This window comes from Dendropsophus ebraccatus, chromosome 10 (assembly GCF_027789765.1).
Source record: "Dendropsophus ebraccatus isolate aDenEbr1 chromosome 10, aDenEbr1.pat, whole genome shotgun sequence".
NCBI classification, from domain to species: Eukaryota; Metazoa; Chordata; class Amphibia; order Anura; family Hylidae; genus Dendropsophus; species Dendropsophus ebraccatus.
This window is the reverse complement of record NC_091463.1, coordinates 7972125-7999245: the sequence shown is the minus strand read 5'-3', so window position 1 is coordinate 7999245 and position 27121 is coordinate 7972125. Positions and strand designations below refer to the sequence as shown.

Genomic DNA, 27121 nt, shown 5'->3' with positions numbered 1-27121 from the left:
ATGCCAGGAAATGATAAGACCTTTTATATTGAGCCGCGTCATGTTATCGGGTAATGTATTGATCAGATACTCACCTGCCATAGCTGTATCTATCACCAATCCCTCCCAGCTGAATGACTGTGTGAGGGCATGGGACGCCTTAAAGAGGTACAACAGCAAAAGAAAAAGTCTTTCAAATCAACGAGTGCCAGAGATTTGTAATTTACTTCTATTAAAAAAAATCTCCAGTCTTCCAGTACTTATGAGCTGCTGTATGTCCTGTGTGAAGTGGTGTATTATTTCCAGACTGACACAGTGCTCTCTGCTGCCACCTCTGTCCATGTCAGGAACTGTCTAGAAAACAATACGTAAAAATGTATTTTCGCCAGAGTACCCCTGTAGGCTGAATTGCTCTGTAGGTTATCCTCTCATATTGGGGATGGCTGATCGCCCCATATATACCGCCATGTCACCCCTGCAGCTGGAGCTGTGTTCTCCTTCATTAGAAGATACCTTGTAAGTACATTTTAATGAAGTGCGTCCTATGAATAAGTAAGGATAATCCTCCCTGCGTCCTGACCTACTTTATAGAGAGGCAGGAGGGCCGGTGATCAATACGATGGAGCCCACAGGTCCTGTGCGAGCTGGCACCGGGCCCGGCCTATACCAGGATGTGTGCCATCACACCCGCCACTCAGGTTCTCCATCCTGTATATCCCATTATAGTGTGACCACCATATACCTTATATACCATATATATATATATATATACTTGCTGCTGGTTCTCTGCCCTATGAAGTCTGATTGTCTTCATCATAGTGTTTAATTTTATAAAGGGGTTGTCTTAGTGAGTCAGGACCCCTTTAAAGGCAAACCCCACCAATCATGAGACCTGTGAGACCCCAGCAATCATCAGACCTGTGAGACCCCAGTAATCATCAGACCTGTGAGACCCCAGTAATCATCAGACCTGTGAGACCCCACTAATCATCAGACCTGTGAGACCCCACTAATCATCAGACATGAGACCCCAGTAATCATCAGACCTATGAGACCCCACTAATAATGAGACCTGTGAGACCCCAGTAATCCTGAGACCTGTGAGACCCCACTAATAATGAGACCTGTGAGACCCCAGTAATCCTGAGACCTGTGAGACCCCACCAATCATGAGACCTGTGAGACCCCAGTAATCATCAGACCTGTGAGACCCCAGTAATCATCAGACCTGTGAGACCCCAGTAATCATCAGACCTGTGAGACCCCACTAATAATGAGACCCCACTAATCATCAGACCTGTGAGACACCACTAATCATCAGACCTGTGAGACCCCACTAATCATCAGACCTGAGACCCCACTAATCATCAGACCTGTGAGACCCCACTAATCATCAGACCTGAGACCCCACTAATCATCAGACCTGAGACCCCACTAATCATCAGACCTGTGAGACCCCACTAATCATCAGACCTGAGACCCCACTAATAATGAGACCCCAGTAATCATCAGACCTGTGAGACCCCACTAATAATGAGACCTGTGAGACCCCACTAATAATGAGACCCCAGTAATCATGAGACTTGTGAGACCCCACTAATCCTGAGACCCCAGTAATCATGGGACCTGTGAGACCCCACTAATAATGAGACCCCACTAATAATGAGACCCCAGTAATCATGAGACTTGTGAGACCCCACTAATCCTGAGACCCCACCAATCATCAGACCTGTGAGACCCCACTAATCATCAGACCTGAGACCCCACTAATCATCAGACCTGTGAGACCCCACTAATCATCAGACCTGAGACCCCACTAATAATGAGACCCCAGTAATCATCAGACCTGTGAGACCCCACTAATAATGAGACCTGTGAGACCCCACTAATAATGAGACCCCAGTAATCATGAGACTTGTGAGACCCCACTAATCCTGAGACCCCAGTAATCATGGGACCTGTGAGACCCCACTAATAATGAGACCCCAGTAATCATGAGACTTGTGAGACCCCACTAATCCTGAGACCCCACCAATCATCAGACCTGTGAGACCCCAGTAATCATCAGACCTGTGAGACCCCAGTAATCATCAGACCTGTGAGACCCCACCAATCATCAGACCTGTGAGACCCCAGTAATCATCAGACCTGAGACCCCAGTAATAATGAGACCCCAGTAATCATCAGACCTGAGACCCCACTAATCCTGAGACCCCTTGTCCTCATAGATTGGACACACTCACTCGCCATTGAAGTTGCTGTATAGTATAAGTAGTGGGTGGTGGGGGTCCCTGTGGTCAGCCCCTCACTGCTTGGCTAGTTATCCCCTATCCTGTGGGTGGATGATCACTTATATTCCTGGGGTATCCCCCACTATGGGCAGCTTATAGTGCAGCAATATGTACTGATCCACCTGCAGTAATCAGGTCAGGGTCACCAGCGCCCCCTATACAGGAACTTTATACTCTAGCAGAGGCGGAGCCATGAGAGGGGGTGGGGCCTGCCCAGTGTTATTACGGTGCCTCGTGATTTCGGTGTATGCCCCCGGTTGCAGGTCCTGTTGTTGTTGGTACACGAGGCGTGGAGCAGTGTGATTTGACTGTATTCACACGTAGCGGTTGAGCTGCGATTCTTCGTGCCCACAGATCAGAGTTCTCTGCTCGCAGTTTCACGAACACTGTTCCATTCTAAAATCAAACTGAACGTCCACCGCGTCCTGACCAATCAGCGCCGAGCTGAGGTGTGTTCTGACCAATCAGCGCAGAGCTGAGGTGCGTGCTGACCAACGGGCGGGGGGCACTTTGTGACGTCACGGCTCTCGGCTCCTCAGTCTGCGCTCGCCGTGTGGTGGAGCGGCTGTCCCGGGGTGATGGAGCTGGCGGGCGGCACCCAGGGGTTACCCCGCGCCTTCCTCCACAGCCTCCGCACCTTGTTTGACATCCTGGACGATGAGCGCCGGGGCTACGTGCACATCCAGGAGATCGAGAGCCGCTGGCGGGGGGCGGACACCCGGGAGCTGCCCCCCGGGGTGCTGCTGTGCCTGCGGAAGGTGGCGCCCCCTGACGGATACCTCACCTTCGAGCGCTTCGTTCTGGGCCTCCGGACTTCAATGCTGAACGCTCAGAACCGGGAGAACTATCCGGTGGGGGCGCCCAGGGCTCCGGCCAAGGTTCCTGGAAAAGTGGGGTACATGTACAAGCCTCAGCCCCTGGGGGTGCGGGGCATCAACGGCACCAACCCGGGGGACAGCGCCACCTGCAGGAGGACAGAGCCGGAGCGCGGAGCCCAGAGACCCAGGCTGGGTAATGGGGGCACAGGGGGAGGGGGGCAATACTGGGGGGAACAGGGGTAATGGGGGCAATACTGGGGGGGCACAGGGGGAGGGGGGCAATACTGGGGGGAACAGGGGTAATGGGGGCAATACTGGGGGGGCACAGGGGGAGGGGGCAATACTGGGGGGAACAGGGGTAATGGGGGCAATACTGGGGGGGCACAGGGGGAGGGGGGCACAGGGGGAGGGGGGCAATACTGGGGGGCACAGGGGGAGGGGGGCAATACTGGGGGGCACAGGGGGAGGGGGGCAATACTGGGGGGGCACAGGGGGAGGGGGGCAATACTGGGGGGAACAGGGGTAATGGGGGCAGATCCTGGGGGGGCACAGGGGGAGGGGGGCAATACTGGGGGGCACAGGGGGAGGGGGGCAATACTGGGGGGCACAGGGGGAGGGGGGCAATACTGGGGGGCACAGGGGGAGGGGGGCAATACTGGGGGGGCACAGGGGGAGGGGGGCAATACTGGGGGGCACAGGGGGAGGGGGGCAATACTGGGGGGGCACAGGGGGAGGGGGGCAATACTGGGGGGGCACAGGGGGAGGGGGGCAATACTGGGGGGAACAGGGGTAATGGGGGCAGATCCTGGGGGGGCACAGGGGGAGGGGGGCAATACTGGTGGGAACAGGGGTAATGGGGGCAATACTGGGGGGAACAGGGGTAATGGGGGCAGATCCTGGGGGGGCACAGGGGGAGGGGGGCAATACTGGGGGGAACAGGGGTAATGGGGGCAGATCCTGGGGGGGCACAGGGGGAGGGGGGCAATACTGGGGGGAACAGGGGTAATGGGGGCAGATCCTGGGGGGGCACAGGAGGAGGGGGGCAATACTGGGGTGAACAGGGGTAATGGGGGCAATACTGGGGGGGGCACAGGGGGAGGGGGGCAATACTGGGGGGAACAGGGGTAATGGGGGCAGATCCTGGGGGGGGACAGCGGGAGGGGGGCAATACTGGGGGGAACAGGGGTAATGGGGGCAGATCCTGGGGGGGGCACAGGGGGAGGGGGGCAATACTGGGGGGGGGCACAGGGGGGAGGGGGGCAATACTGGGGGGGGGCACAGGGGAAGGGGGGCAGATCCTGGGGGGGGGCACAGGGGGAAGGGGGGCAGATCCTGGGGAAGGAGGGCAGATCCTGGGGGGGGCACAGGGGGAAGGGGGGCAGATCCTGGGGGAGGGGGGCAGATCCTGGGGGCGGGCACAGGGGGAAGGGGGCAGATCCGGGGGGGCCACAGTGGGGAGGGGGGGCAGATCCTGGGGGGGGGCACAGGGGGAAGGGGGCAGATCCGGGGGGGGCACAGTGGGGAGGGGGGCAGATCCTGGGGGGGGAAGGGGGGCAGATCCTGGGGGGCATAGGGCTGGACTTCTACAGGGCACAGGCCCCCCCCCCACACACACACACACACACTTGTATCTGGGCAGACAGTATGGGACCCCCCCCCCCCCCCCCCCCCCCCCCCCCCCCCCCTGTCTGTTCCGCTGTCTGTCCGCACGTCTTTCCGCCGGCTCCATAGACACCATTCTATGGGCCGGCGTATTCCGCTATCTGCTGAAAGAAGTGACATGTCAGTTCTTTCGGCGGAATCCGCCGGCCCATAGAATGGTGTCTATGGAGCAGGCGGAAAGACGTGCGGACAGACAGCGGAATTCCGTGGACGTTATCCGTGAGAATTCCTCAGTATGAACCCACCCTAACTCTGAGGAATGGCAGGTATATTATTATCCAACCTTCCAAGAAACCCCATAGACCAGAAGATGTGGTACTGCAGGTCCCAGGGTGACCCCGGCCCCTCTGCTCTCAGGGAGGCTCCGCATGTGACTCTGGTACAATGTTTGCTGCTTGGATTAGGCACCGGGTGTAAAGCAAATATTGGCGCTAAGGTGAGAACCGTCCTGCCCCCCTCTCACACCCCAGGATCACCAGCTCTGGCCCACACCTCTCCTATCACTTGCCAATTCTTGTATTTTATTTTCTGCAGTCCCTTCCAGAGCTGTATTCCTAATTCTGTCGGCACCCTCTACTTGTTCCAGTCTGGTTGGTGGTATCTGCATTCAGGGAAGCGTCCTCTTTACACCGAGCATCGAGAGTGTGGCTGCATTATGATTCTGCAGGCTGCAGAGCTGACATCCTCTGGCTCTGGGGGTTGCCTGTCTGGGAGGTGTAACCTGCAGGATTATGATTGCAGCTCTGCCTGTGGCTGGGACATAGAACAAGTTGTCACCTGAGTGTGTGAGGATTTAGTTGGTCTGATCGCTCTTTGTTCGGTCTGACGTCTCTAGGCTGGAGGAATGTGGGGGACGGGCGCTCTCCACCTTGGTGTTTTTCTAGCAAAGAATGTAAAAGTGAGATTAGTCTATAATATAATTGCTTCCATGTGACGGGGGACGCCCCCCCCAGCCCCCTCCACCATCCCACTAACATCTGTGAGGCACCGTAGACCCTTATGTATCTGGATCTAATCCCCCGGATTGTACCTGGATCTAATCCCACAGGTGTCCTCCATACAGGACTGTGGCCCCCTATGTGGCTTATTAGCATGAGCCCCCTACTCTTATACACACTGCATTAGTAACTTGCAGAACTAAAGTTTTGCCCCTTAGCAGTCCCCTGCTGCTCCTTTTCCAATAGGTCCTGGGACCTTCAGCAGTCTCTGTCTGGTCCCTTTTGAGTATAGGATGTGACTACTGCGACCAGTCCTTGGCCTCGGCAGCGACCGCCCCATGACATTTGGTTGAGTACATGATGTTGATGGTGCGGGTACACAGCTGTATCTCTGCAGTGCTCGGTCTTCCCCCACCTCAAATGCTTCAGATGTTGAAAACCTGCAACTACCATCGGGGCTGGATAGGAGCTGTAGTTGTGCAACAACTGGAGGACTACAAGTCCCAGCCACATCCCAAACTACAATGATCACATTGTATAACGTACATAGAGAATGTCAATAATAAAAAAAACCCTGCTAATGTTTACTCTGCCTCCCATTGGAATAAACAGCAGCAAAGAGAACTGCAGCCTGTCCTGCAAAAAACGAGCCGCTGCATGTCTGAAAGTCATAAGACTATTTAAATGTGGTATTGCTGTAACTGTAGCGACCTGTAGAATAAGGATGATGGTTACACTGCGTGATGAACAATGTAAAAACACATGTCAATATGTACAGAATATAACAGTGGTCAGGAGGCGATGAGGAAAAAACAAAGCTGCATCCTGAAAGGGTTAAGACTGGAGAGGATTCTGCTTGACTGCTCGGTGTGGTGTGTCTGTCCTGGTGCTTCATTACGATTTCTGCTCCGGTGTCCGGGGAATTTTCTTCTTTCTCATATAATAAAATATTAAATAGAAGCAGATGTCTGATCAGGTGAAGTATAAGCAGCAGTGTGGTGCGGACCCCCGTGCTACCAGTGTCTTCTCTCCACCATATTAGATCTACAGTATAGAGTGACAACTCCCAGCATGCCCTCACATTTCTCTGTTGGGAGCTGTAGTATTACATCTGCTGAGCTGCTCTTCCTATACACTAGCCTTACTAGAAGGGGGCAATGCTGTGTCTGCTCCTTGAGGTCACTGACGTCCCCCCTTGTGTCCGCAGGAGGAGAAGACGTGAAGCCCATGTGTCGGTCACACAGTGAATCGACAAGTCAGGGAATGACGGACCAATGTCGGCACCAGCGCAGCCGCGGCGAGCACCGGCGACATACTATCACTAATGGAGTGGATTACACTGTGGTAAGGCTCGCCATAGAGGAAGGTGGGGGCTGCTTGGGAGACAATCTCGACAGCTTCATGTCCTAAGTTTTTTTTTTTTTTTCTTTTAAATACTTCTGCCTAATCATCCGTCTTCTGGCAGTGTACGGCTGCCAAGGTGGTCCCGGGGGGCAGTGCTTCCATGTGAGTGACTCATCCTTGCACTTAAGGTCCTGGCACTTGTTCTTCCCTTTTGGATTTGAGGGATACAGGAAACATTGAGGACAGGGTCTGCTGGAGATGCTGGGTCACTGCCGCCAAATCAGCTTTTTTGCATGAATGCGCTCCACTGGGTGCAGAGGAGGAGACGCTCCAGACCATGCAGTAACAAGACTGTTCTATGGGTGATCCTGTGTAGTGGTTTGAGCTGTGGGTAGAATTGGCAGCAGATTACACATACAGCAGTAGATATACTGGTATTTACACAGGACACAGTAGCCCCGTGCTGTATGGGTGGTCAGAGATGTGAGGGAAGCCTTGATTTTTTTTCCTTTCAGGCACAGTGTGGATCATCTTCTGCAGGCAGGCTCAGGTTGCAGGTACACCCAGAGCACTAGATAGCCCCACCTCCAGTTTCTGTGTTCTGTCCTGATCTAGATGTTACTAGAGACAGAGATCCCCTAACAGACAGCAGGGAAGGGAGACACCTAGTGGTCAAGGCGTTAGGATTGTTTTTTTTCTTCTGGTAGTTTAAGTGATTTTCAAATAAGTTAGAGATCACAACATGGAGAAACGTCGTGTGAGACGACAGAAGCCATCTGAGCACTTTGCCCAGATGATGTCCTTACTGTTTATAGGGGCGGTGGCTGTCAGATTTTACTTTGGAAATGAGTTCATGTCTCTCTATGGTCCCGCAACACCTGTTGTGGCTGACAACCTGTTTTCCATGCACTTTTTTATGTAGCCTAGTCTTCAGATAGGCCATTGAAATGCAGTCAGTGAGGCCAACTCCAGGCACCCCTGCTGGTCGGATGATTGAAGGGGTTTCTGCTATTGTGTGCGCCACCAGACAAGCTCCATACACCGGAGTTGCTGTACAGCAGGGATGGGGAACAATCGGCCCTGCAGCTGTTGCAAAACTACAATTGCCATCACGCCTGGACAACCAATGGTTCCCCATCCCAGCTGTACAGGCTAGGAAATAAGGAGGCTGCAGTACTTGCACCATAGAGGCTCCTATAATCAGCTGATCTCTGGGGGTCTCGGGAGCCAGGCCCCACTGATTGGATATGGTGGGCCTTTGAAAAGCATGGAGAAGCCCTTTAGGGTGGCACTTGTCCCCTATCAGATTGAAAATACTTCCATAAGAGAGGATGTATGTATGTGACAGCTGTAATGGTGTCATGGGGGAGGGGCTGCTCACAAAGGTTCAAAGGAAAGTGACTTCAAAGGTTGTGGAGTCTTCCTCCTTAGCCGCATTATAAGACGATTCTCCTTGGTGACTGACAAGTCTGAGTTATTAGCAGTAAATTCCAGGCAATGAAGTGTTGGCTCTATTAGAGATGCCATCATACTGCGGCATGTAGCTCTGTTCTATCCAGATGTGCGGGTGTGAACAGAGCCTGAGGCTGCAGGAGGCTCACAATGGACCGGCGGGTACCATATGGGGCATCTGTAATAATGTACAGTATCTGCTGATTGTGCCCCATGCGATACATACTGGATACTCCCTCCCTCATTGATGGATCTGTCTCTTTCTACAGCTGAAGAGGATGAAGGAGATGGAACATGAGAAGGATCTTCTGCTGCAGGGCCTGGAGCTGGTGGAGAGAGCGCGGGACTGGTACCTTCAGCAGATCCACAATGTGCAGGACCTGCAGCGGAACCTGGGAAAAACGGTAAGGAGAATCGGCCTGCCATTCTCTACATACCCAACAGGTGGCGCTGTTCTATCATACAGCAAAGCCCTAGTTTTGTATGATCCGCATCAGATTCGGGAATCCAGGAACGTTGTTCTGGAAACTTCCTAGAACCATATCTATGTGCAGATCCTGACCATCCTAGTATTCTGACCCATGCTGCCTTGCTGTATGGCGCTATATTCTGTGTTCTTCCTGTCCCAGCCTATGAGATGGCCGCCCACTGGACATCTCTCATTTCTCTGCTATATCAGTGGAGATGCTACACGACATCAGAGCTTCTGTCTTTATTCCAGGACTCCTTCATCGAGGGTCAGCAGATGTCCCCCAACCAGTTGCTCCCAAAGCTACATGAAGTAAATCGCTGTCTGAATGAGCTGATGACTCCGTCTAAGGTGAGAACACAAGGGTGGAGAATAGGGGACGTGTATTCTTACAGAGGAGCAAGTTATTCTCAATTTCTTTATCTTGTATGTATGGAGCCACCATCTGCCATCAGGAACAGAGAGAGAACTCCTGTCCTAGATGCTGTGGTCAGAAATCCAGTGCTGACCCCTCATCATAGTCACAGAGCAGAAGCTTAAAGTGTCACTGGCGTGTGTGTGTGTGTGTGTGTGTGTGTGTGTTTTTGTTCTTTTTCCCCAGAAATCAATAGTATAGATGATTTTAAGAAACTTTGTGTAATTGGGTTTATTAGGCAAATATGTCATTATCTGCAGTCAAAAAGACTTTCCCCAGGTCCCTCTTTCTCATCCACTGCTCATTATCAGGAAATCACGTCTTGTTTACATCAGACGTGCCCTGTCTGTTCTATGGAGAGGGGAGGAGGGAGATTAGTTGGCAGCAGAGAACAAAGGATTACACAACGGGACCTGTGTGAAAGCTGGTATTCAGAGGAGATAGCCCAGTGATGTAGCTGTAAATTAACTCTTTGTTGTCCTGTTTTGGTGCCTCATCTCCCCATACACAATCATGAAGACAAGGGGAGAGATTCAAACTGCTTTTTCATGATAAAAATGCATTTTTCAGCTAATAAACCCAATTACAAACATTCTTAAAATCGCCTCTACTATTGATTACTGCAAAAAAAAAAAAATTTAAACGACAGTGACACTTTAAACATAAAAAAAAGTCTTACCTTCATCCTCGGCGCAGTTTCTGTGATATTAGGAGTTTAATCTCTACGCTAATAAGTCATTTAAGCACCAAAACTTATTATAGAGATTCAGCTTAATATCACAGAAACGTTGTCAAGGATGAAGGTACAATACTCTTGATCCTCAAAGCCCCGTCTGTAATAGGGAGAGATCAGCGGGTTAGATGCTTCTGACCTGTTCATGGTTTCCCTTTAAAGTGAAATCACACATTCTTATCTGCTCATTATTGGGCAAAATCGTCTACATTACAGAGGAGCAAAGTGAATACAGGTTTGCGGAGTCCATTATAACTAGAGATGAGCGAACCACGTTCGGGTTCGAATCGATCCAAACCCGAATGTTCGGCATTTGATTAGCTCGGGCTGCTGAACTTGGATAAAGCTCAATGATTTCCACATAGCCTTAGGGCTTTATCCAAGTTCAGCAGCCACCGCTAATCAAATGCTGAACGTTCGGGTTTGGATCGACTCGAGCATGCTCCAGGTTCACTCATCTCTTAATTATAACCTATGAAGGGGGGAGGGGCTGCGGGGATGGGAGAGCAGAGAAACAGCTGTACAGTTTGGAGCCTGTCTAGGCACATAAAACGCTGGATTCACGGGTGCGAAAGGTCAGTGCTAGTCTGGGAACTTATGGTGCGTTTACACAGAGAGATTTATCTGACAGATCTTTAAAGCCGAAGTCAGGAACAGACTATAAACAGGGAACAAGTCATAAAGGAAAGACTGGGATCTGTCCTTTATTAAAGTCCATTCCTGGCTTTGGCTTAAAAAATCTGTCAGATAAATCTGTGTGTAAATGCACCATGAGTGAGAGAAGATTGCAGGATGTTGTGCTGTGCAGGGCTGCCTTTTCTCCTCTGTGCTCACTCATCCCCCTCCCCTCTCCATAGACAATAATGGACACAAAAATCCTGCTTCTGAGGGGGGAGGTAGAAAAACAGCTTTTTGAGTATGGAAGAAAAGTCTTTTGCTTAATAAAACCTATTACAAAGTTTCTTAAAGGAGAAGTCCGGCCAAAATAATTTTTTTATGTTATTACTTATGAAAAGTTATACAATTTTCTAATTACATTAATTATGGTTAATGCTCATATACTGCTATTTCCCTTAAAGGAGAATTCCGGGGTCTGGTAAAAAAAAAACAATTTTCAAATAAACAAGGGATCATGTCTAACTTTTATGTAGTAACAGTTTGAGCCCAAAATGGTTTCTCTCTGACCCCCACATCACCTGTTCTGATCATCACCTGGTCTCTCTTCACTTCCTGTTTGAGCTCCCAGCTCCTCTTCCTCGTGGCTCTTACAATGCCACACCTACTGTACACTCCCCTCTGCTCTTTGTCCAGCCCACCTTCTGAATATTCTTATTACTCTCATTAACCTATATCCCCGCCCCTTCATCCTGCATAGCATCACTAGTACGGAGTCTGCATGGCCTGAGGGGACCTGTTGCTGAAGTCTGAAGTATCTTCTACCAACAGCTTAGCAAAATAGTAAATCATTATACTCCAAAAACAGCACATAGATATGCACCTTTACTATCTAACATATAGTGTAGAAACATGACAGTATTGATTTCACATCCCCTGTTGTAAACCCCCCCCTCCTCCCGTTATGATCGCTGCACAGACAGCCTGGCCGGCTGAGGAGACAGTGAAAGATTATCTCCCCCCTCCCTTCCTCCCGTTATGATCGGTGCACAGAAGTCCTTTCAGTGTCTGCACAGCCTGCCTGACTTTCTGTGCACCGATCATAACGGGAGGAAGGGAGGGGGGAGTGCAGGGGGAGATAATCTTTCACTGTCTCCTCAGCCGGCCAGGCTGTCTCCTCCTGCACTCTTCTCTCCACCCCCCCACCCCCCCTCCTCCTGTTGAGTGAACAGAGTGAGGTGTTTGCAGAGCCTGCATAAGCCTGTCATGCTTTCATCCACCTCACCTCCCACCCCTGTTCTGGTACCTGCCTTCCACCTCAATCAAAATCTCTATTTCTGAATGTACTGAATGGTTGCAAACACAAAACTAATATGAATAGCAAGTACAACAACACTGAGCTGTTGCTAGCACTGGTGTATATACATATGTACTTGTACTTTTGCTAGCAACATCTATCTATCTATCTATCTATCTATCTATCTATCTATCTATCTCCTATCTATCTATCTATCTATCTATCTATCTATCTATCTCCTATCTATCTATCTATCTATCTATCTATCTATCTATCTATCTCCTATCTATCTCCTATCTATCTATCTATCTATCTATCTATCTATCTATCTATCTATCTATCTATCTCCTATCTATCTATCTATCTATCTATCTATCTATCTATCTATCTCCTATCTATCTATCTATCTATCTATCTATCTATCTATCTATCTATCTCCTATCTATCTATCTATCTATCTATCTATCTATCTATCTATCTATCTATCTATCTCCTATCTATCTCCTATCTATCTATCTATCTATCTATCTATCTATCTATCTATCTATCTATCTCCTATCTATCTATCTATCTATCTATCTATCTATCTATCTATCTCCTATCTATCTATCTATCTATCTATCTATCTATCTATCTATCTATCTCCTATCTATCTCCTATCTATCTATCTATCTATCTATCTATCTATCTATCTATCTATCTATCTATCTCCTATCTATCTATCTGCTATCTATCTATCTATCTCCTATCTATCTCCTATCTATCTATCTCCTATCTATCTATCTATCTATCTATCTATCTCTATGCCAATAATATCATGGTGTACACACAAGGGGATGGGCAACAGCATCACTAAAAAATGCAGCTCCCTGCTTCCCTACTGCTGCAGTGTCAGTGACACTGCTCTTGTTGTTCTATTCATTGCATATAGAGGACGATAATACTGACAATAGATCATAATACTGCTGCTCCCTGCTGCTCTTGGTGTTCTATTCACTGCATATAGAGGACGATAATACTGACAATAGATCATAATACTGCTGCTCCCTGCTGCTCTTGGTGTTCTATTCACTGCATATAGAGGACGATAATACTGACAATAGATCATAATACTGATGCTCCCTGCTGCTGCAGTGTCAGTAACACTGCTCTTGGTATTATATTCAGTATATATGGATGGCAATAATACTGACACCAGTATTGGTGTCAGTGTTATCACCATCCATATACATTGAATAGAACACCAAGAGCAGTGTTACTGACACTGCAGCAGCAAGGAGCATCAGTATTATGATCTATTGTCAGTATTATCGTCCTCTATATGCAGTGAATAGAACACCAAGAGCAGCAGGGAGCAGCAGTATTATGATCTATTGTCAGTATTATCGTCCTCTATATGCAGTGAATAGAACACCAAGAGCAGCAGGGAGCAGCAGTATTATGATCTATTGTCAGTATAATCGTCCTGTATATGCAGTGAATAGAACACCAAGAGCAGTGTCACTGACACTGCAGCAGCAGGGAAACAGGGAGCTGCTATTGTATATGAATTTCCATTGCTGCTATCTTTTTATAGTGCCCCATAAATAAATAATCTGAGTGAAAAAAGGCAAACATTATAAAAATATCATGTTTTTAGCCATTTTGGCTTACCTTTCCACAGAGGATTACACAGGCATCAAAGTAAACTTTCACACTGCAGCATGCCAGACGAGGAGTAATGAAAACAGTCCAAGACAAGCCAGGTTCTAAAGAAAACTTTTATTGTTTTGCAATTTGTACATGTTAGGGGGGATGGGAACAGCATTGCCCACCTTAGCTCACCTTAGCCCACCACAATAAAAAGCTCTACTCATCGGCTAGGCACACAGCAGTCACATGGTGTTCAGGGCTGTTTGCTCTGCCCTGAGAACCATGTGACCAGAAATCCCGTCCAGGAAGGAGGAAGTGCTGATTGCCTAGTCTGCATATGCATGAGGCTGGGGGCGTGCCAAGGCTCACAGGCGTGCCAACTGCACAGAAGAACACTTCAGGAACGCCCCGGATCGTGACGTTGACTGCTGCACGTCACGACCCATGAAGCTGCAGGGGACCAGGGACTCGTCGTGACATAGGCAAGAGAAGAGGAAGTAGTGGACTTCCGGCGGCTGGAGGCAGCAGGAAAACTCTGGTAAGGGAATGTAATCAGTAATCAGTGTATATTGAGATGTTATATAACTTTTTATGTGGGGAGGGAATAGGGCAAAAAAATTTTCACCGGACTTCTCCTTTAATTTAGTGTCTCAGGAAGTGTTAGAATTATCTCAGAAGCAGTGACGTCACGACGAAAGGTGTAATTCCTATGGAGTGTCCAGCAGGGGGCGCTCTTTATATGGAAGTCAATGAGTACCATTGACTTCTATATATAGTGCGCCCCTGCTGGACACTCCATAGGAATTACAGTGTATGTAATATGTTATGCACTGTACTTTTGGGGACTTCATGAATACATTTCTAAAAAACTTTGGGGAGCAAGTGTCCTTGCTCCCCAAAGTATCCCATAAATGTATTCAATGAATAGATTTGCAGGGCACCGAGCAGGGAGGGAGAAGAGTGCCATCTACCTCCCCCCTCCCTGCTCGGTGCTGGGAACATATACAAAGTACTACTCCCCCATTATCTGCAGATAATGGGGGAGTAGTACCTGTGCTATCACCGCCGCTGCCTCTGACTGCCGCTCACTCCCACCCGCCCGCGCCGCTACTCACTATCCGGCCGGCCGCGCCGCTCATCACTATCCCTGACTCCCGCCCACACGCCCCGTTCCTCACACTATCTGGCCGGCCGCCGCGCTCTGCTCATGCATGACGGCCGCGTCAGCCCGCCCCCACCCCGGCCGGGGACACCAGGAAGTGCCGTGCTCCCGCCGGGGTGGGGGCGGGCTGACGCGGCCGTCATGCATGAGCAGAGCGCGGCGGCCGGCCAGATAGTGTGAGGAACGGGGTGTGTGGGCGGGAGTCAGGGATAGTGAGGAGCGGCGCGGCCGGCCGGATAGTGAGTAGCGGTGCCGGCGGGTGGGAGTGAGTGGCAGTCAGAGGCAGCCCCTGTGTGAGCGGCGGCAGCGGTGATAGCACAGGTACTACTCACCCATTATCTGCAGATAATGGGGGAGTAGTACTTTGTATATGTTCCCAGCACCGAGCAGGGAGGGGGAAGGTAGATGGCACTCCTCTCCCTCCCTGCTCAGTGCCCTGCAAATCTATTCATTGAATACATTTATGGGATACTTTGGGGAGCAAGGACACTTGCTCCCCAAAGTATTCTATAACTGTATTCATGAAGTCCCCTAAAGTACAGTGCATAACATAACATATTACATACACTGTAATTCCTATGGAGTGTCCAGCAGGGGCGCACTATATATAGAAGTCAATGGTACTCATTGACTTCTATATAAAGAGCGCCCCCTGCTGGACACTCCATAGGAATTACACCTTTCGTCGTGACGTCACTGCTTCTGAGATAATTCTAACACTTCCTGAGACACTAAATTAAGGGAAATAGCAGTATATGAGCATTAACCATAATTAATGTAGATTAGAAAATTGTATAACTTTTCATAAGTAATAACATGTAAAAAAATAATTTTGGCCGGACTTCTCCTTTAAACTCTCTTGTACTATTGATACTTATTGATTTCTGAAAAGTGACCATTGTTAGTTATCACCACAAAGTCCAAACAACTAAAATATAAATGGTGGACACCGAAAATAAAATGCCAGAATAGTCCCATCTACCCCAAAATGGTGTCGGTAAAAACCACAGCTCACCCAGCTAAGAAATAAAGTCCTCAGACAGCTGCGTAGATGGAAAAATAATTGGACTTATTGGAGTGGTAATATGATGAATATGGTAGTTTTACTACTTATACAAAGTAAAAAAAAAAGTGTTTCTTAATTAGGAGCAGGAGAATAAAGATGTGATATTTAGCACAGAGTGAATGCCGTACAACAAACCTACAGACCTGCATTGTCTTTCCTCCTCCTTCCTCTCAAATACTTTTTGTTTCTCAATGTTTATGGTAAAATGTCAGGTGTCATTATACAGTATAACAAAAACCAAACCCATATGTAGTTCTATCTACAGAAGCACTCTCATGGTTCTTACATGGAGAGAACAAAAGAGACCATTGCAACAAATCAATCTAGCAGGAAGGGGTTAAAGAACATTTCCCCTTTAAGGCCGCATCCACACGTTCTGTGTTCGGCACAGAACACAGACACGGATGGCCCATGTGAAACATGAACGTGTGAATGTGGCCTGCTGGGTGACCATTGACTTGACGCTCCCACTGGGGCTGTCACCCGGGATCTGGGAAAGCTGGATGACTATTGGTTCTCAGCAGCTGGGTGGAGACTTGCAGTAACCTGCTGATGGTCTGTAGCGCCACCTGGAGGCCATTGTGTAACATTGTGTGCTTTCCCCAGGCTGCTGTACACTCCTCATCCTCCTCTGCAGCCGCACCGATCCTCATCCCAGGACAGCAGCAAGCAGTGAATATGCTGAAGGAACAGAACCGCCTACTCACAAAGGTAGGTGGATATCAACCGCAGTGGGCTCTAACCTGCAGCGTGCTGGGAGTTGTAGTTTCACAACAGCTAGAGTGTGATAAATTGCTGGTCCCTATGACAGCCAGAAGGCAGTTTTAATTTTACAGCAGCTGTTCTGTGGGATCGGACCAGATGGGCTAGCCTTCCTCCTCATCACTGAGCCTAGGGCGCCCATCCTCCTCCCCAATACTGACCACTCCATACCAGGCACCCAACAGGACCGGCTGCTCTGGAGATGCTGTGACCCTGGCATCTATCACTATTTATCCATGGTCAGTCACTACAAACGCTTCCTCCTCCTATATCCCCTCTGACAGACGCCATTGTCACCAGATCATCCATGGTATTGACCTCACCTGTCAGTGGTTTTACTGGTGTATATTCTCATATGTAGACAGAATACCCCAAACCTGGCATCCCAGTCACAAATGGGCAAGATTAGCTTATCCAGGCTGCTGAACCTGCACCAACCTGTCCTGTTTGCTGTTTTCAGGAGGTGACGGATAAGAGTGACCGCATCACGCAGCTGGAGCAGGAGAAGTCGGCTTTAATCAAGCAGCTGTTTGAGGCGCGAGCCAGAAATAACCAGGAAACCAGCGCCATGGACTCCACCTTTATATAGATGGGCCTGAGGACTGTGTGTCTGCATGATGGTAGCAGAAGCGGGATTGACGGATGTGGTATCACATTCTGCTGCTTACGGTACATGTGAGAACTGACCTCACGTACAAGGCGCTTATGCACCAAAAGAACCTTCACATTGTAATTTCCTGTGACACTCCCAATTCACTCCAAGCTGCTAATGAGATTTCTTCTTGAAAGTGTTTACAGCCTGTGGCTCGCTCCAGGACCTACAGAACAATCTCTTAAAACTTTTATTTTTCAAGTTGTCACTAGAGAATAATCGCAGCAAAACACAAAAATCACAAGCGTGGGCTCGCAGTGCCACAAGACTTCCTCCAGGTGGCAGCAGAGTCCACACTAGCACAGTGTTCAGGATTCTATGACGCGCGCCACAGAGACTGTTATTTAACTGCGAATATTCAGAAGTTTTTGCTTTCTTGTGATGTATTTTTAAGGCATTATTGACGGTACTCTCGCGGATGATGGGAGTTGTTTCTACAGTTTTATGCACAAATCTAAAACATGAATTTTTTTTTTTATTATTGAAGAGCTATTGTATCATGGTGATGTAGATGTTGCTGGTCGTTGCATTATCATCCCCTATGATGCTGGGGGGATTATTAGATGGCTGCACCTCATATGACTATGTCTGCGCTGATGCTCCCAGAAATCCCTTGTAGCCTCCACAGTATTCTTCATTAAGTGGAACTTCAGAAGATCTGAATGTTATTGGGGATTCTTCAATGATAAATACATTTGCACACCGGAAGCTTTACATTTTAATCCTGTCGACCCAGCGATGTGTCAAATTATATGTTAAACTCTAAAAGATAAAGAGAAGCACAGAGTATTTAAGATTCCTGCTTCACTTGTGCTCAACACTTCCTATTTATTTAAATAAGCCCTACATTGCAGAGCTTATAATAGTGCTGGAGAATTATATGGCTGATATCAGTCACATATGATGTAATAGGAGGTTATATCAGTACTGGAGCGTTATAAGAGGAGCGGCTGATATCAGTCACATATGATGGAATAGGTTATATCAGTACTGGAGCATTATAAGTGGAGCGGCTCATATTAGTCACATATGATATAATATCTGGAGGATATATCAGTACTGGAGCGTTATAAGAGGAGCAGCTGATATCAGTCACATATTATGTAATGTCTGGAGGTTATATCAGTACTGGAGCGGTATAAGAGGAGCGGCTGATATCAGTCACATATGATGTAATAGGAGGTTATATCAGTACTGGAGCATTATAAGAGGAGCGGCTGATATCCGTCACATATGATGTAATAGGTTATACCAGTACTGGAGCGTTATAAGAGGAGCGGCTGATATCAGTCACATATTATGTAATGTCTGGAGGTTATATCTGTACTGGAGCGTTATAAGAGGAGCGGCTGATATCAGTCACATATGATGTAATGGAGAGGGTGGGCACCACAAAAAGCAATGCAGAATGCAGTATGTAGGGTGCTTCCTTACTACCCTATGAAAAAATTACACATGCACTAGAGAAGGAAAGAAGAACATAGGATATAAAAGTAACACACCTAAGATATAATGCAAAAATAACTTTATTAACGCCGGCTACACACGGGTTAAAAACATCTAAAATCCAAAAACCGGCATCCTCCTAAGATACAGGAGGTTGCTCACTGCTACACATGAGCTGGGTAAGCTGCAGAGGGACTATAACAATTTAAGCAAACAATCTAGCAATACATGAAGCATAATACATGATGACAAGAGGATCATACCACCCAACAATATAGTGTAGCAGAGGAGCAGAAACCACACGTGTATCACCGCTACCCGGTGGCTTCGTCAGGGGTTTCTGCTCCTCTGCTACACTATATTGTTGGGTGGTATGATCCTCTTGTCATCATGTATTATGCTTCATGTATTGCAAGATTGTTTGCTTAAATTGTTATAGTCCCTCTGCAGCTTACCCAGCTCATGTGTGTAGCATTGAGCAACCTCCTGTATCTTAGGAGGATGCCGGTTAGTCACATATGATGTCATGTCTGGAGGTTATATCAGTACTGGAGCGTTATAAGAGGAGCGGCTGATATCAGTCACATATGATGTAATAGGAGGATATATCAGTACTGGAGCGTTATAAGAGGAGTGGCTGATATCAGTCACATATGATGTAATAGGTTATATCAGTACTGGAGCGTTATAAGAGGAGCCGCTGATATCAGTCACATATGATGTAATAGGAGGATATATCAGTACTGGAGCGTTATAAGAGGAGCGGCTGATATCAGTCACATATGATGTAATAGGAGGATATATCAGTCCTGGAGCGATATAAGAGGAGCGGCTGATATCAGTCACATATGATGTAATGTCTGGAGGTTATATCAGTACTGGAGCGTTATAAGAGGAGCCGCTGATATCAGTCACATATGATGTAATCAGAGGTTATATTAGTACTGGAGCGTTATGTCACTATGATGTACAGTGATACAGAATGTGATTCCCTGGATTGGTGCAGTGATTACTAATATGTGACCTGACTGTTCTCTTATAGACAAATACAATGTATTTGAGCTAATAATAGACTGCTGTAAACATCCACAGGGAAGGAAGGAAAAGTCAGAAAATCTCTTCTCCAAGAGCTGAATGATAGGTGTTCCCATGCAGATGAGGAAATGTGAAGCGCAGGGATCACAGGTGCTTTGCCCATAGTCTGCTCCCTGACAGATCTGTCCGTATTTAGAAAAACTGGTTAGTGTGAACCGTGCCTCGACGCTAAACAGACATGTGTCGCTAGAAGAATAGGCTGAATACTGTAATTACAGCTTGGAGAACAATCTTGCCATATCTTGCTAGTAGTGAATCAGAACTCAGGTCCTAGGGGTTCAATTACTTACTTTCACAACAGTGGAGATAAGTGACATAAGAGGGAAAGAAAGTGCTCCAGTCCGTTTCTGCCCGGAGGGAAATGGCTGATACCAGGGAGGTATATACAGAACACAACTTTCTAGTGTTGAGCCCCAACCATACATTCCTGACATGGGCGAGTGCGGCAATATAAATCGGACACAGATGTCGCATCTGACTTCTGTGAAACTAAAAGATCAGCCACATTTTATTATCCCGACTCGAAAGAACAGGATGAACCCTGCAACCGCAGAGCCTGGTGCAACACTGCATCCCATAGGAATACATCCGAGGCCGCTCTGTGGGGCCCTGTGTGTCAGCAGATGACTGACAAGCATTGGATACGAGACCTTAAAGGGGTTGTCTGGCATTCAGGGTTTTATTTATATGTTGTTGCAAATAAAACAATAAACACCTTATGCTTACATCTCCCTGGTGACTGCAGAGCCTCCACTTTCAAGATGAACTCATCTCTGGAGTGAAATCCAGCTCAGCCAATCACTGGCCATGGCACTATCCCATCTCAGTCAGTGATTGGTTGAACAGGCTGTTACTGCTGGAAGTGCAGGGAGAGGTAAGCATAGGGTGTTTGTTTTATATGCAACAGTTTATATATATATATATATATATATATATATATATATATATATAAAAAAAATTAAAGCCAGACGACCACTTTAGTAGGCTGTTCTATTTCTGCATCAGGAGGAGAGGGGGAAAATGTTATTTCTTGTGCCTGTCATTGGGGGACACAGCACCAGTGGGTATAGGCTACTGCCACTAGGAGGCGACACTAGACAGAAGAAGAAGTGACTCCTCCTGGCAGGCTATACCCCTCCTACAGGCACCAGGCTAACTCAGTTTTAGTCTAGTGTCCGTAGGAGGTAGACACGGGTGCCATGCACCTCCATTTTTTATTTTAGTTTTATTTCTTTTCCTTTTCTTTTAGGTTATCAGGGGGACCGTCGACGTGGGCTGCCACATCAGACGTTCTTTTCTCTGCGCCGGTCACCCGTCCCCCAACGCCCGCTCCCTGCGGAAGAATACCGGTGCCCCACCAAGATGCGAGGTGACCGAAGGGGTGACCCTGCGTGCATCCAGTGCAGCAGTTCTAGCGTGCCCTAGCATCCAGTGCAGCTCCAGCGCGCTCCAGCAACCAGTGCAGCTCCAGCATCCAGTGCGGCAGCAGCTCCAGGGTCGGGTAGGCTCACCCAGTGGGTGATATCCCTCTCCTCCACTCCCCAGGCTAACAGCCCCAGCTACCATGTCTGGTCCCCGGGACAACCCCCCTAGGCAGCTCGCTCCTGCGGCGGTGGCGACACACTTTGCGTGTGCTCGTTGCAATAAAAAGTTCCCCTGCGGTCAGCCTGGCCCCCTCTGTCTGCTATGCCTTAACCCTAGTGCCACCTCCCAGGAGGCCCCCCCTCCAGGTCCAGATGTAGCCTCCCCTGAGTGGGCTAGGTCCCTGTCCCAGGCGATCGGTGACCTCTCTAAGCTGTCCCAGGTTATGATCCATGCCATTGAGCGGTTGCCTTCCCAGGCGCCTCCAGCAGCGGGACCCTCCAGGGTATCTCCTGACTCCCCTTCCAGAGGACGGTCTCATAAGAGATCTAGACTCTCTGTCTCACGGTCACCCTCTAGGTGTGCCTCAGACCCTTCTCCGGACAGATCCACTGCAGGTGGTTCCGCTTCCCAGCGACCCCTCTCCGCCACCTCGGGGGACCCCTCTGACTCTGCCTCAGAGTCCGACAGGAAGGATCAGCTGGCCTCTGCAGTGCAGGCCTTGATCCGTGCAGTGTGGGACACCTTACATATTGAGGAAGAGTCCCCTTCTACTTCCAGGAGTGAAGTCTCTTTCAGTCGCCATAAGTGACAGCCCTTGGTTTTTCCCAGCCATAAGGATTTTGAAGATCTCCTAGCCAAGGAGTGGAATCACCCTGACCGGCGGATTCCATCCTCTAAGCGCTCTGAGGCTTTGTTTCACTTCTCCCCTGACTTGGTCACTACATGGACGGTGCCCCCATCGGTGGACCCTCCGGTTTCACGACTTTCCAAGTCTACTACTCTGCCTCTGGCAGATGGGGCTTCACTCACTGACCCAGTGGACAAGAAAATCGACGCTTTTTCGAAGTCTGTCTTTGTTGCAGCTGGTTCGGCCCTACGTCCTACCTTTGCTGCATCCTTCCTGGGTCAGCAAGGCTTGTTCCTCTTGGGCCAGGCAGTTAGTCCATGACCTCTCCCTGGATACCCCGCGTGAGGATCTCCTGTCTCTGGCCTCGCAGATTCTGCATGCGTCCAAATACTTGTGCGACGCTTCTCAGGAAGCTGCTCGTTTGTCTGCACGGGCCCTGGCTAACTCTGTAGCCATCCGATGATCTGTCTGGTTAAAATGCTGGTCAGCTGACGCCGCCTCCAAAAAGGCTCTGACTTCTCTTCCCTTTGCAGGGAACAGACTTTTTGGGGAGCGACTAGATAAAATAATCTCGGACGCTACAGGGGGGAAGAGTTCCTTGCTCCCTCAAAACCGCTCCCGGCGGCCTCAGCCTCACAGGCGTTCCAGCTGTTTCCGCTCCTTTGAGCCTCCGGCGCGTCGTCGTCCGGCTAAGGATACGCCTCCAGCTCCTTCTAGGAAGCCCTCTTTCAAACCCCGCCCCTCCTGGCAGCCCCGTTCTCGCCCTTCTAAGGGTCCTGCCCTCAAGTCTTCTTCCTGAGGGTCCTTTCCCACTCGGGTCTCTCCCTCAAGTAGGGGGTCGTCTGCTCTCCTTCAAGATTTGGCTCGCCCATGTGCCCGATGTGTGGGTACGGGAGGTGGTGTCTTCAGGATACAAAATCGAGTTTGTGTCCATGCCGCCTCCTCGCTTTTTTCCATCAAATCTCCCACGCTCTTCGGCACGGCTTTCCGAGCTTTTTCGGGCGGTTCAGAATCTCCTGGCTCAAGGAGTTGTGGTCCCCGTCCCTCCCTCCGAGCGCTTCCAGGGATTCTATTCCAACCTGTTCACATTCCCCAAAAAGGATGGTTCGGTCCGTCCTATCCTGGATTTGAAACGGCTGAACAGGTTTGTTCGCCTTCGGCGTTTTCGCATGGAGTCCTTGTAATCGGTGGTCGCGTCTCTAGAGCAAAACGAATTTCTCGCCTCTATAGACATCCGCGACGCCTATCTGCATGTTCCTATCGCAGCCAGTCATCAACGTTTCCTACGTTTCGCCATCTGTTCTGGACATTTCCAGTTCATGGCCCTGCCCTTCGGGCTCGCCACGGCGCCTCGGGTCTTTACCAAGATCCTTGCACCCTTGATGGCTCTGCTTCGATCAAAGGGGGTGGCTATCCTGCCATACCTGGACGACCTCTTAGTAAAGGGCCTCTCCAAACAGGACACTTTGTCCAGCCTCCAGATCATACTCGATCTCCTGACCGATTTCGGCTGGGTGATCAACTACCAAAAATCTTCCCTATTCCCCTCCCGCTCTATGGAGTTTCTCGGGATGCTATTCAACACCGAGACGGCCCGCGTTCTCCTTTCTCCCAACAAGGTTGCCTCCCCGCACTCGGCAGTCGCTCTGCTCCGCTCGGGCTCCCCCTGTTCGATTCGCCTTTGCATGCAGGTCCTGGGCAAGATGGTCTCCTCTTTCGAGGCGATCCCCTTCGCTCAGTTTCATTCGCGCCCTCTGCAGCGGGCGATTTTGTCCCCTCTGTCTCTCCACAAGAAGATCCTCCTGTCCCCTACTGTTCGCAGGGAGCTTCTTTGGTGGTTGATGTCTCCGGTGGTCCTCCTCGGCCGCTCGTTCCTCCCCCTCAATTGGCTGGTCGACTCTACGGATGCCAGCCTGTCCGGGTGGGGGGCGGTCTTTGGGAGCCACACAGCTCAGGGCTCTTGGTCGCCGATGGAGGCTCGGATTCACATCAATATCCTGGAGCTCCGGGCCATCTTTCGCGCCCTGTCTCAGTGGACCGATCTCCTGAGGGGTTACCCGGTCCGTGTTCAGACCGACAAACTCACCGCCGTTGCTTATCTGAACCGTCAAGGCAGCACCAGGAGCCGCGCTGTCATGACCGAGGCCGCTCGCATTCTCCATTGGGCAGAGCGCTTTGTTCCAGCTCTCTCGGCAGTCCACATTCCCGGGGTGGACAATTGGGCGGCGGACTACCTCAGCCGCGAAAGACTGGATCAAGGCGAATGGGCTCTACATCCCGAGGTGTTTCTTCAAATCTGCCGGCGGTGGAGATTCCCAGACGTGGATCTCTTCGCCTCCAGGCTGAACCACAAACTCCCCATCTATGTGACTCGAGCCCGGGATCCTTGCGCGTTCGCGGTGGACGCCTTGGTGACCCCATGGGAGCAGTTCTCCCTGGTTTACGCCTTTCCTCCTCTGCCCATTCTCCCACGAGTCCTGAAGCGCATCAAGGCACTCTGCGTTCCCGCCATTCTTGTCGCTCCAGACTGGCCGCGCCGGTCCTGGTACGCCGACGTAGTGCACCTCCTGGCCGACGCCCCCTGGCGTCTTCCCTTGCGGGCCGACCTCCTTTCACAAGGGCCAATATTCCACCCCAATTTACCTCAGCTGAGTTTAACGGCATGGCTGTTGAAGCCGCGGTATTTAGGTTTCGTGGGTTCTCGGAACCAGTCATCCAAACCATGCTTAAGGCCCGTAAGCCTCAGTCAGCTCGGATCTACCATCGCGTGTGGAAGGCCTTCTTTTCTTGGTGCGAACAGAATAATTTTCACCCCTTGGTGTGTTCCACGCCCAAGATTCTTTCCTTTTTGCAATCCGGGTTGGAAAAGGGCCTCAGTCATTCCACCTTGCGTTCGCAGGTTTCCGCCCTGTCTGTTCTTTTTCAGCGGGCTCTTGCTTTTCGCCCTCAGGAGAAGACCTTTCTTCAGGGGGTGGTCCATTTGGCCCCTCCTTTTCGACAGCCTTTAGAGCCCTGGGACCTTAATTTGGTCCTCGAGGTTCTGCAAGGTCCTCCCTTTGAGTCTCTTCGGGAGGTGTCTCTTCGTTTCCTTTCTTGGAAAGTCGCCTTCCTGGTGGCGATTACCTCCATCCGTAGGGTGTCTGAACTGGCAGCGCTCTCTTGTCGCTCCCCTTATCTGGTCCTTCACGAGGACAAGGTGGTGCTTCGTCCTCTTCCTTCCTTCCTGCTGAAGGTCGTGTCTGCATTCCACCTTAATGAGGACATCATTCTCCCCTCTTTTTGCCCTGCGCCCTCCCATCCTAGGGAAAGGTCCCTGCATTGTTTGGACCTTGTCCGGGCCATACGGATCTACTTGTCCGTCACTGCTTCCTTCCGCCGCTCGGATTCCCTGTTCGTGGTCCCGTCTGGCCCGCGCAAGGGGCTGGCTGCCTCCAAGACCACCATTGGGCGTTGGATCAGGGCAGCCATCGCAGAGGCCTACTGCGTTCGTGGCAGGGCTCCTCCTGTTCGGGTCACCGCTCATTCTGCTCGGGCGGTGGGGGCCTCTTGGGCGGTTCGCCATCAGGCCTCAGTGTCCCAGGCCTGCAAGGCCGTCACCTGGTCTTCAGTTCACACCTTTTTCAAAGTTTTATCAGGTCGATATCATGGCTTCCTCTGACGCCAGTCTGGGCCGCAAGGTTCTGCAGGCCGCCGTGCATTAGGCAGGCCGCATGGGAATTGTAATCTTCTTTCCCCACCCTCTGGGACTGCTTTTGTACGTCTGGTGCTGTGTCCCCCAATGACAGGCACAAGAAAAGAGGATTTTTTTGTACTCACCGTAAAATCCCTTTCTTGTGGCTTCATTGGGGGACACAGCTCCCACCCTGTTTGAGGTTGTGCTCCCGGGGCTTGTTCTGTTCTTGGGTTTTTCGTTCCCGGGACTAGCCTGTTTTTTTTTGCCTGTTTTTTTGTTACTACTTTCTACTGCTTGTGACCAAACTGAGTTAGCCTGGTGCCTGTAGGAGGGGTATAGCCTGCCAGGCGGAGTCACTTCTTCTGTCTAGTGTCGCCTCCTAGTGGCAGTAGCCTATACCTACTGGTGCTTTGTCCCCCAATGAAGCCACAAGAAAGGGATTTTACGGTGAGTACAAAAAAAAATCCTCTTTTGGTTGTTGACCAGCAGTGGGCGCCATAACATGACTTATAAAAAAAAATAACCAGAAGAAACATGGAGCTGCTTCTATTCTGAGCGGCAAACGGTAATTATTAATTATGGAAATGTTACTAGAATCCATCAGTCTGCAATATATTACATCCACTGAAAACCAGACACAGCCGTACAGTATAAAGATGGCTGCATGTCACACCTGCCCCTAGACCCAAGGCCTCCACTACACACATTCCCCTTCCATCTTTCTCCCAGGAGTCACTTTCTTCTTCAGATGATGATGATGATACCTGACATCAGTCTCTGTGATGAGGTCAGAGGCATAAAGCGATGGTTTCTAGGATCTAATGTGAACATTTCTTATTGACCATAGAGACGTAACTGATTGTCTTCCTGCCTGTGTAACAATGTAATCGTAACCTCCTACACCCTTCTCAAACAATGGCGGTGGACTCTGACACAGAGAGGAACCAGCACTGAACCGGGGCCTGAGGGTGTAGGAAGATATATAATAATGTGACTATACTGTGCAGTATAATACCAGACTGTTAGACATCACACAGTGCACCAGCCCTGCAGTATAATACCAGACTGTTAGATGTCACACAGTGCACCAGCCCTGCAGTATAATACCAGACTGTTAGATGTCACACAGTGCACCAGCCCTGCAGTATAATACCAGACTGTTAGATGTCACATAGTGCACCAGCCCTGCAGTACAATACCAGACTGTTAGATGTCACACAGTGCACCAGCCCTGCAGTATAATACCAGACTGTTAGACGTCACACAGTGCACCAGCCCTGCAGTATAATACCAGACTGTTAGACGTCACAGTGCACCAGCCCTGCAGTATAATACCAGACTGTTAGATGTCACATAGTGCACCAGCCCTGCAGTACAATACCAGACTGTTAGAAGTCACACAGTGCAC

General features: G+C 49.7%; 2 protein-coding genes across 11 annotated transcripts in view; one reads left to right on the top strand and one right to left on the bottom strand.

Annotated features, from left to right (window-relative positions):
* LOC138766295 (amiloride-sensitive sodium channel subunit beta-like) overlaps window positions 1-27121 on the bottom strand; it is a 159662-nt gene that overhangs the window by 13541 nt on the left and 119000 nt on the right. For 8 of the 10 annotated variants that reach the window (XM_069943783.1, XM_069943782.1, XM_069943785.1 and 5 more), the window contains one exon: window positions 5528-5630. The gene's annotated coding sequence lies outside the window, so the exon portion shown is untranslated. Of the gene's footprint in view, window positions 1-74; window positions 248-2392; window positions 2455-5527; window positions 5631-27121 lie in introns of those variants that run through there. The other 2 variants (XM_069943792.1, XM_069943791.1) reach the window with 2 other exon arrangements.
* On the top strand, window positions 2697-18083 carry SAPCD2 (suppressor APC domain containing 2). The gene is made up of 6 exons (XM_069943793.1): window positions 2697-3281; window positions 6896-7032; window positions 8754-8888; window positions 9206-9304; window positions 16480-16584; window positions 17096-18083. Exons 1-6 carry the CDS (start codon window positions 2849-2851, stop codon window positions 17222-17224), a joined length of 1038 nt encoding a protein of 345 aa, XP_069799894.1. The 5' UTR covers window positions 2697-2848; the 3' UTR covers window positions 17225-18083.

What these genes read in the sequence shown, in the direction of transcription:
- SAPCD2 (XM_069943793.1), top strand. Translation starts at nt 2,849, where the DNA reads ATGGAGCTGGCGGGCGGCACCCAGGGGTTACCCCGCGCCTTCCTCCAC. An exon ending in AGCTGATGACTCCGTCTAAG is followed by an intron (nt 9,305 to 16,479) that starts GTGAGAACACAA and finishes TGCTTTCCCCAG; the next exon opens with GCTGCTGTACACTCCTCATC. An exon ending in AGAACCGCCTACTCACAAAG is followed by an intron (nt 16,585 to 17,095) that starts GTAGGTGGATAT and finishes TGCTGTTTTCAG; the next exon opens with GAGGTGACGGATAAGAGTGA.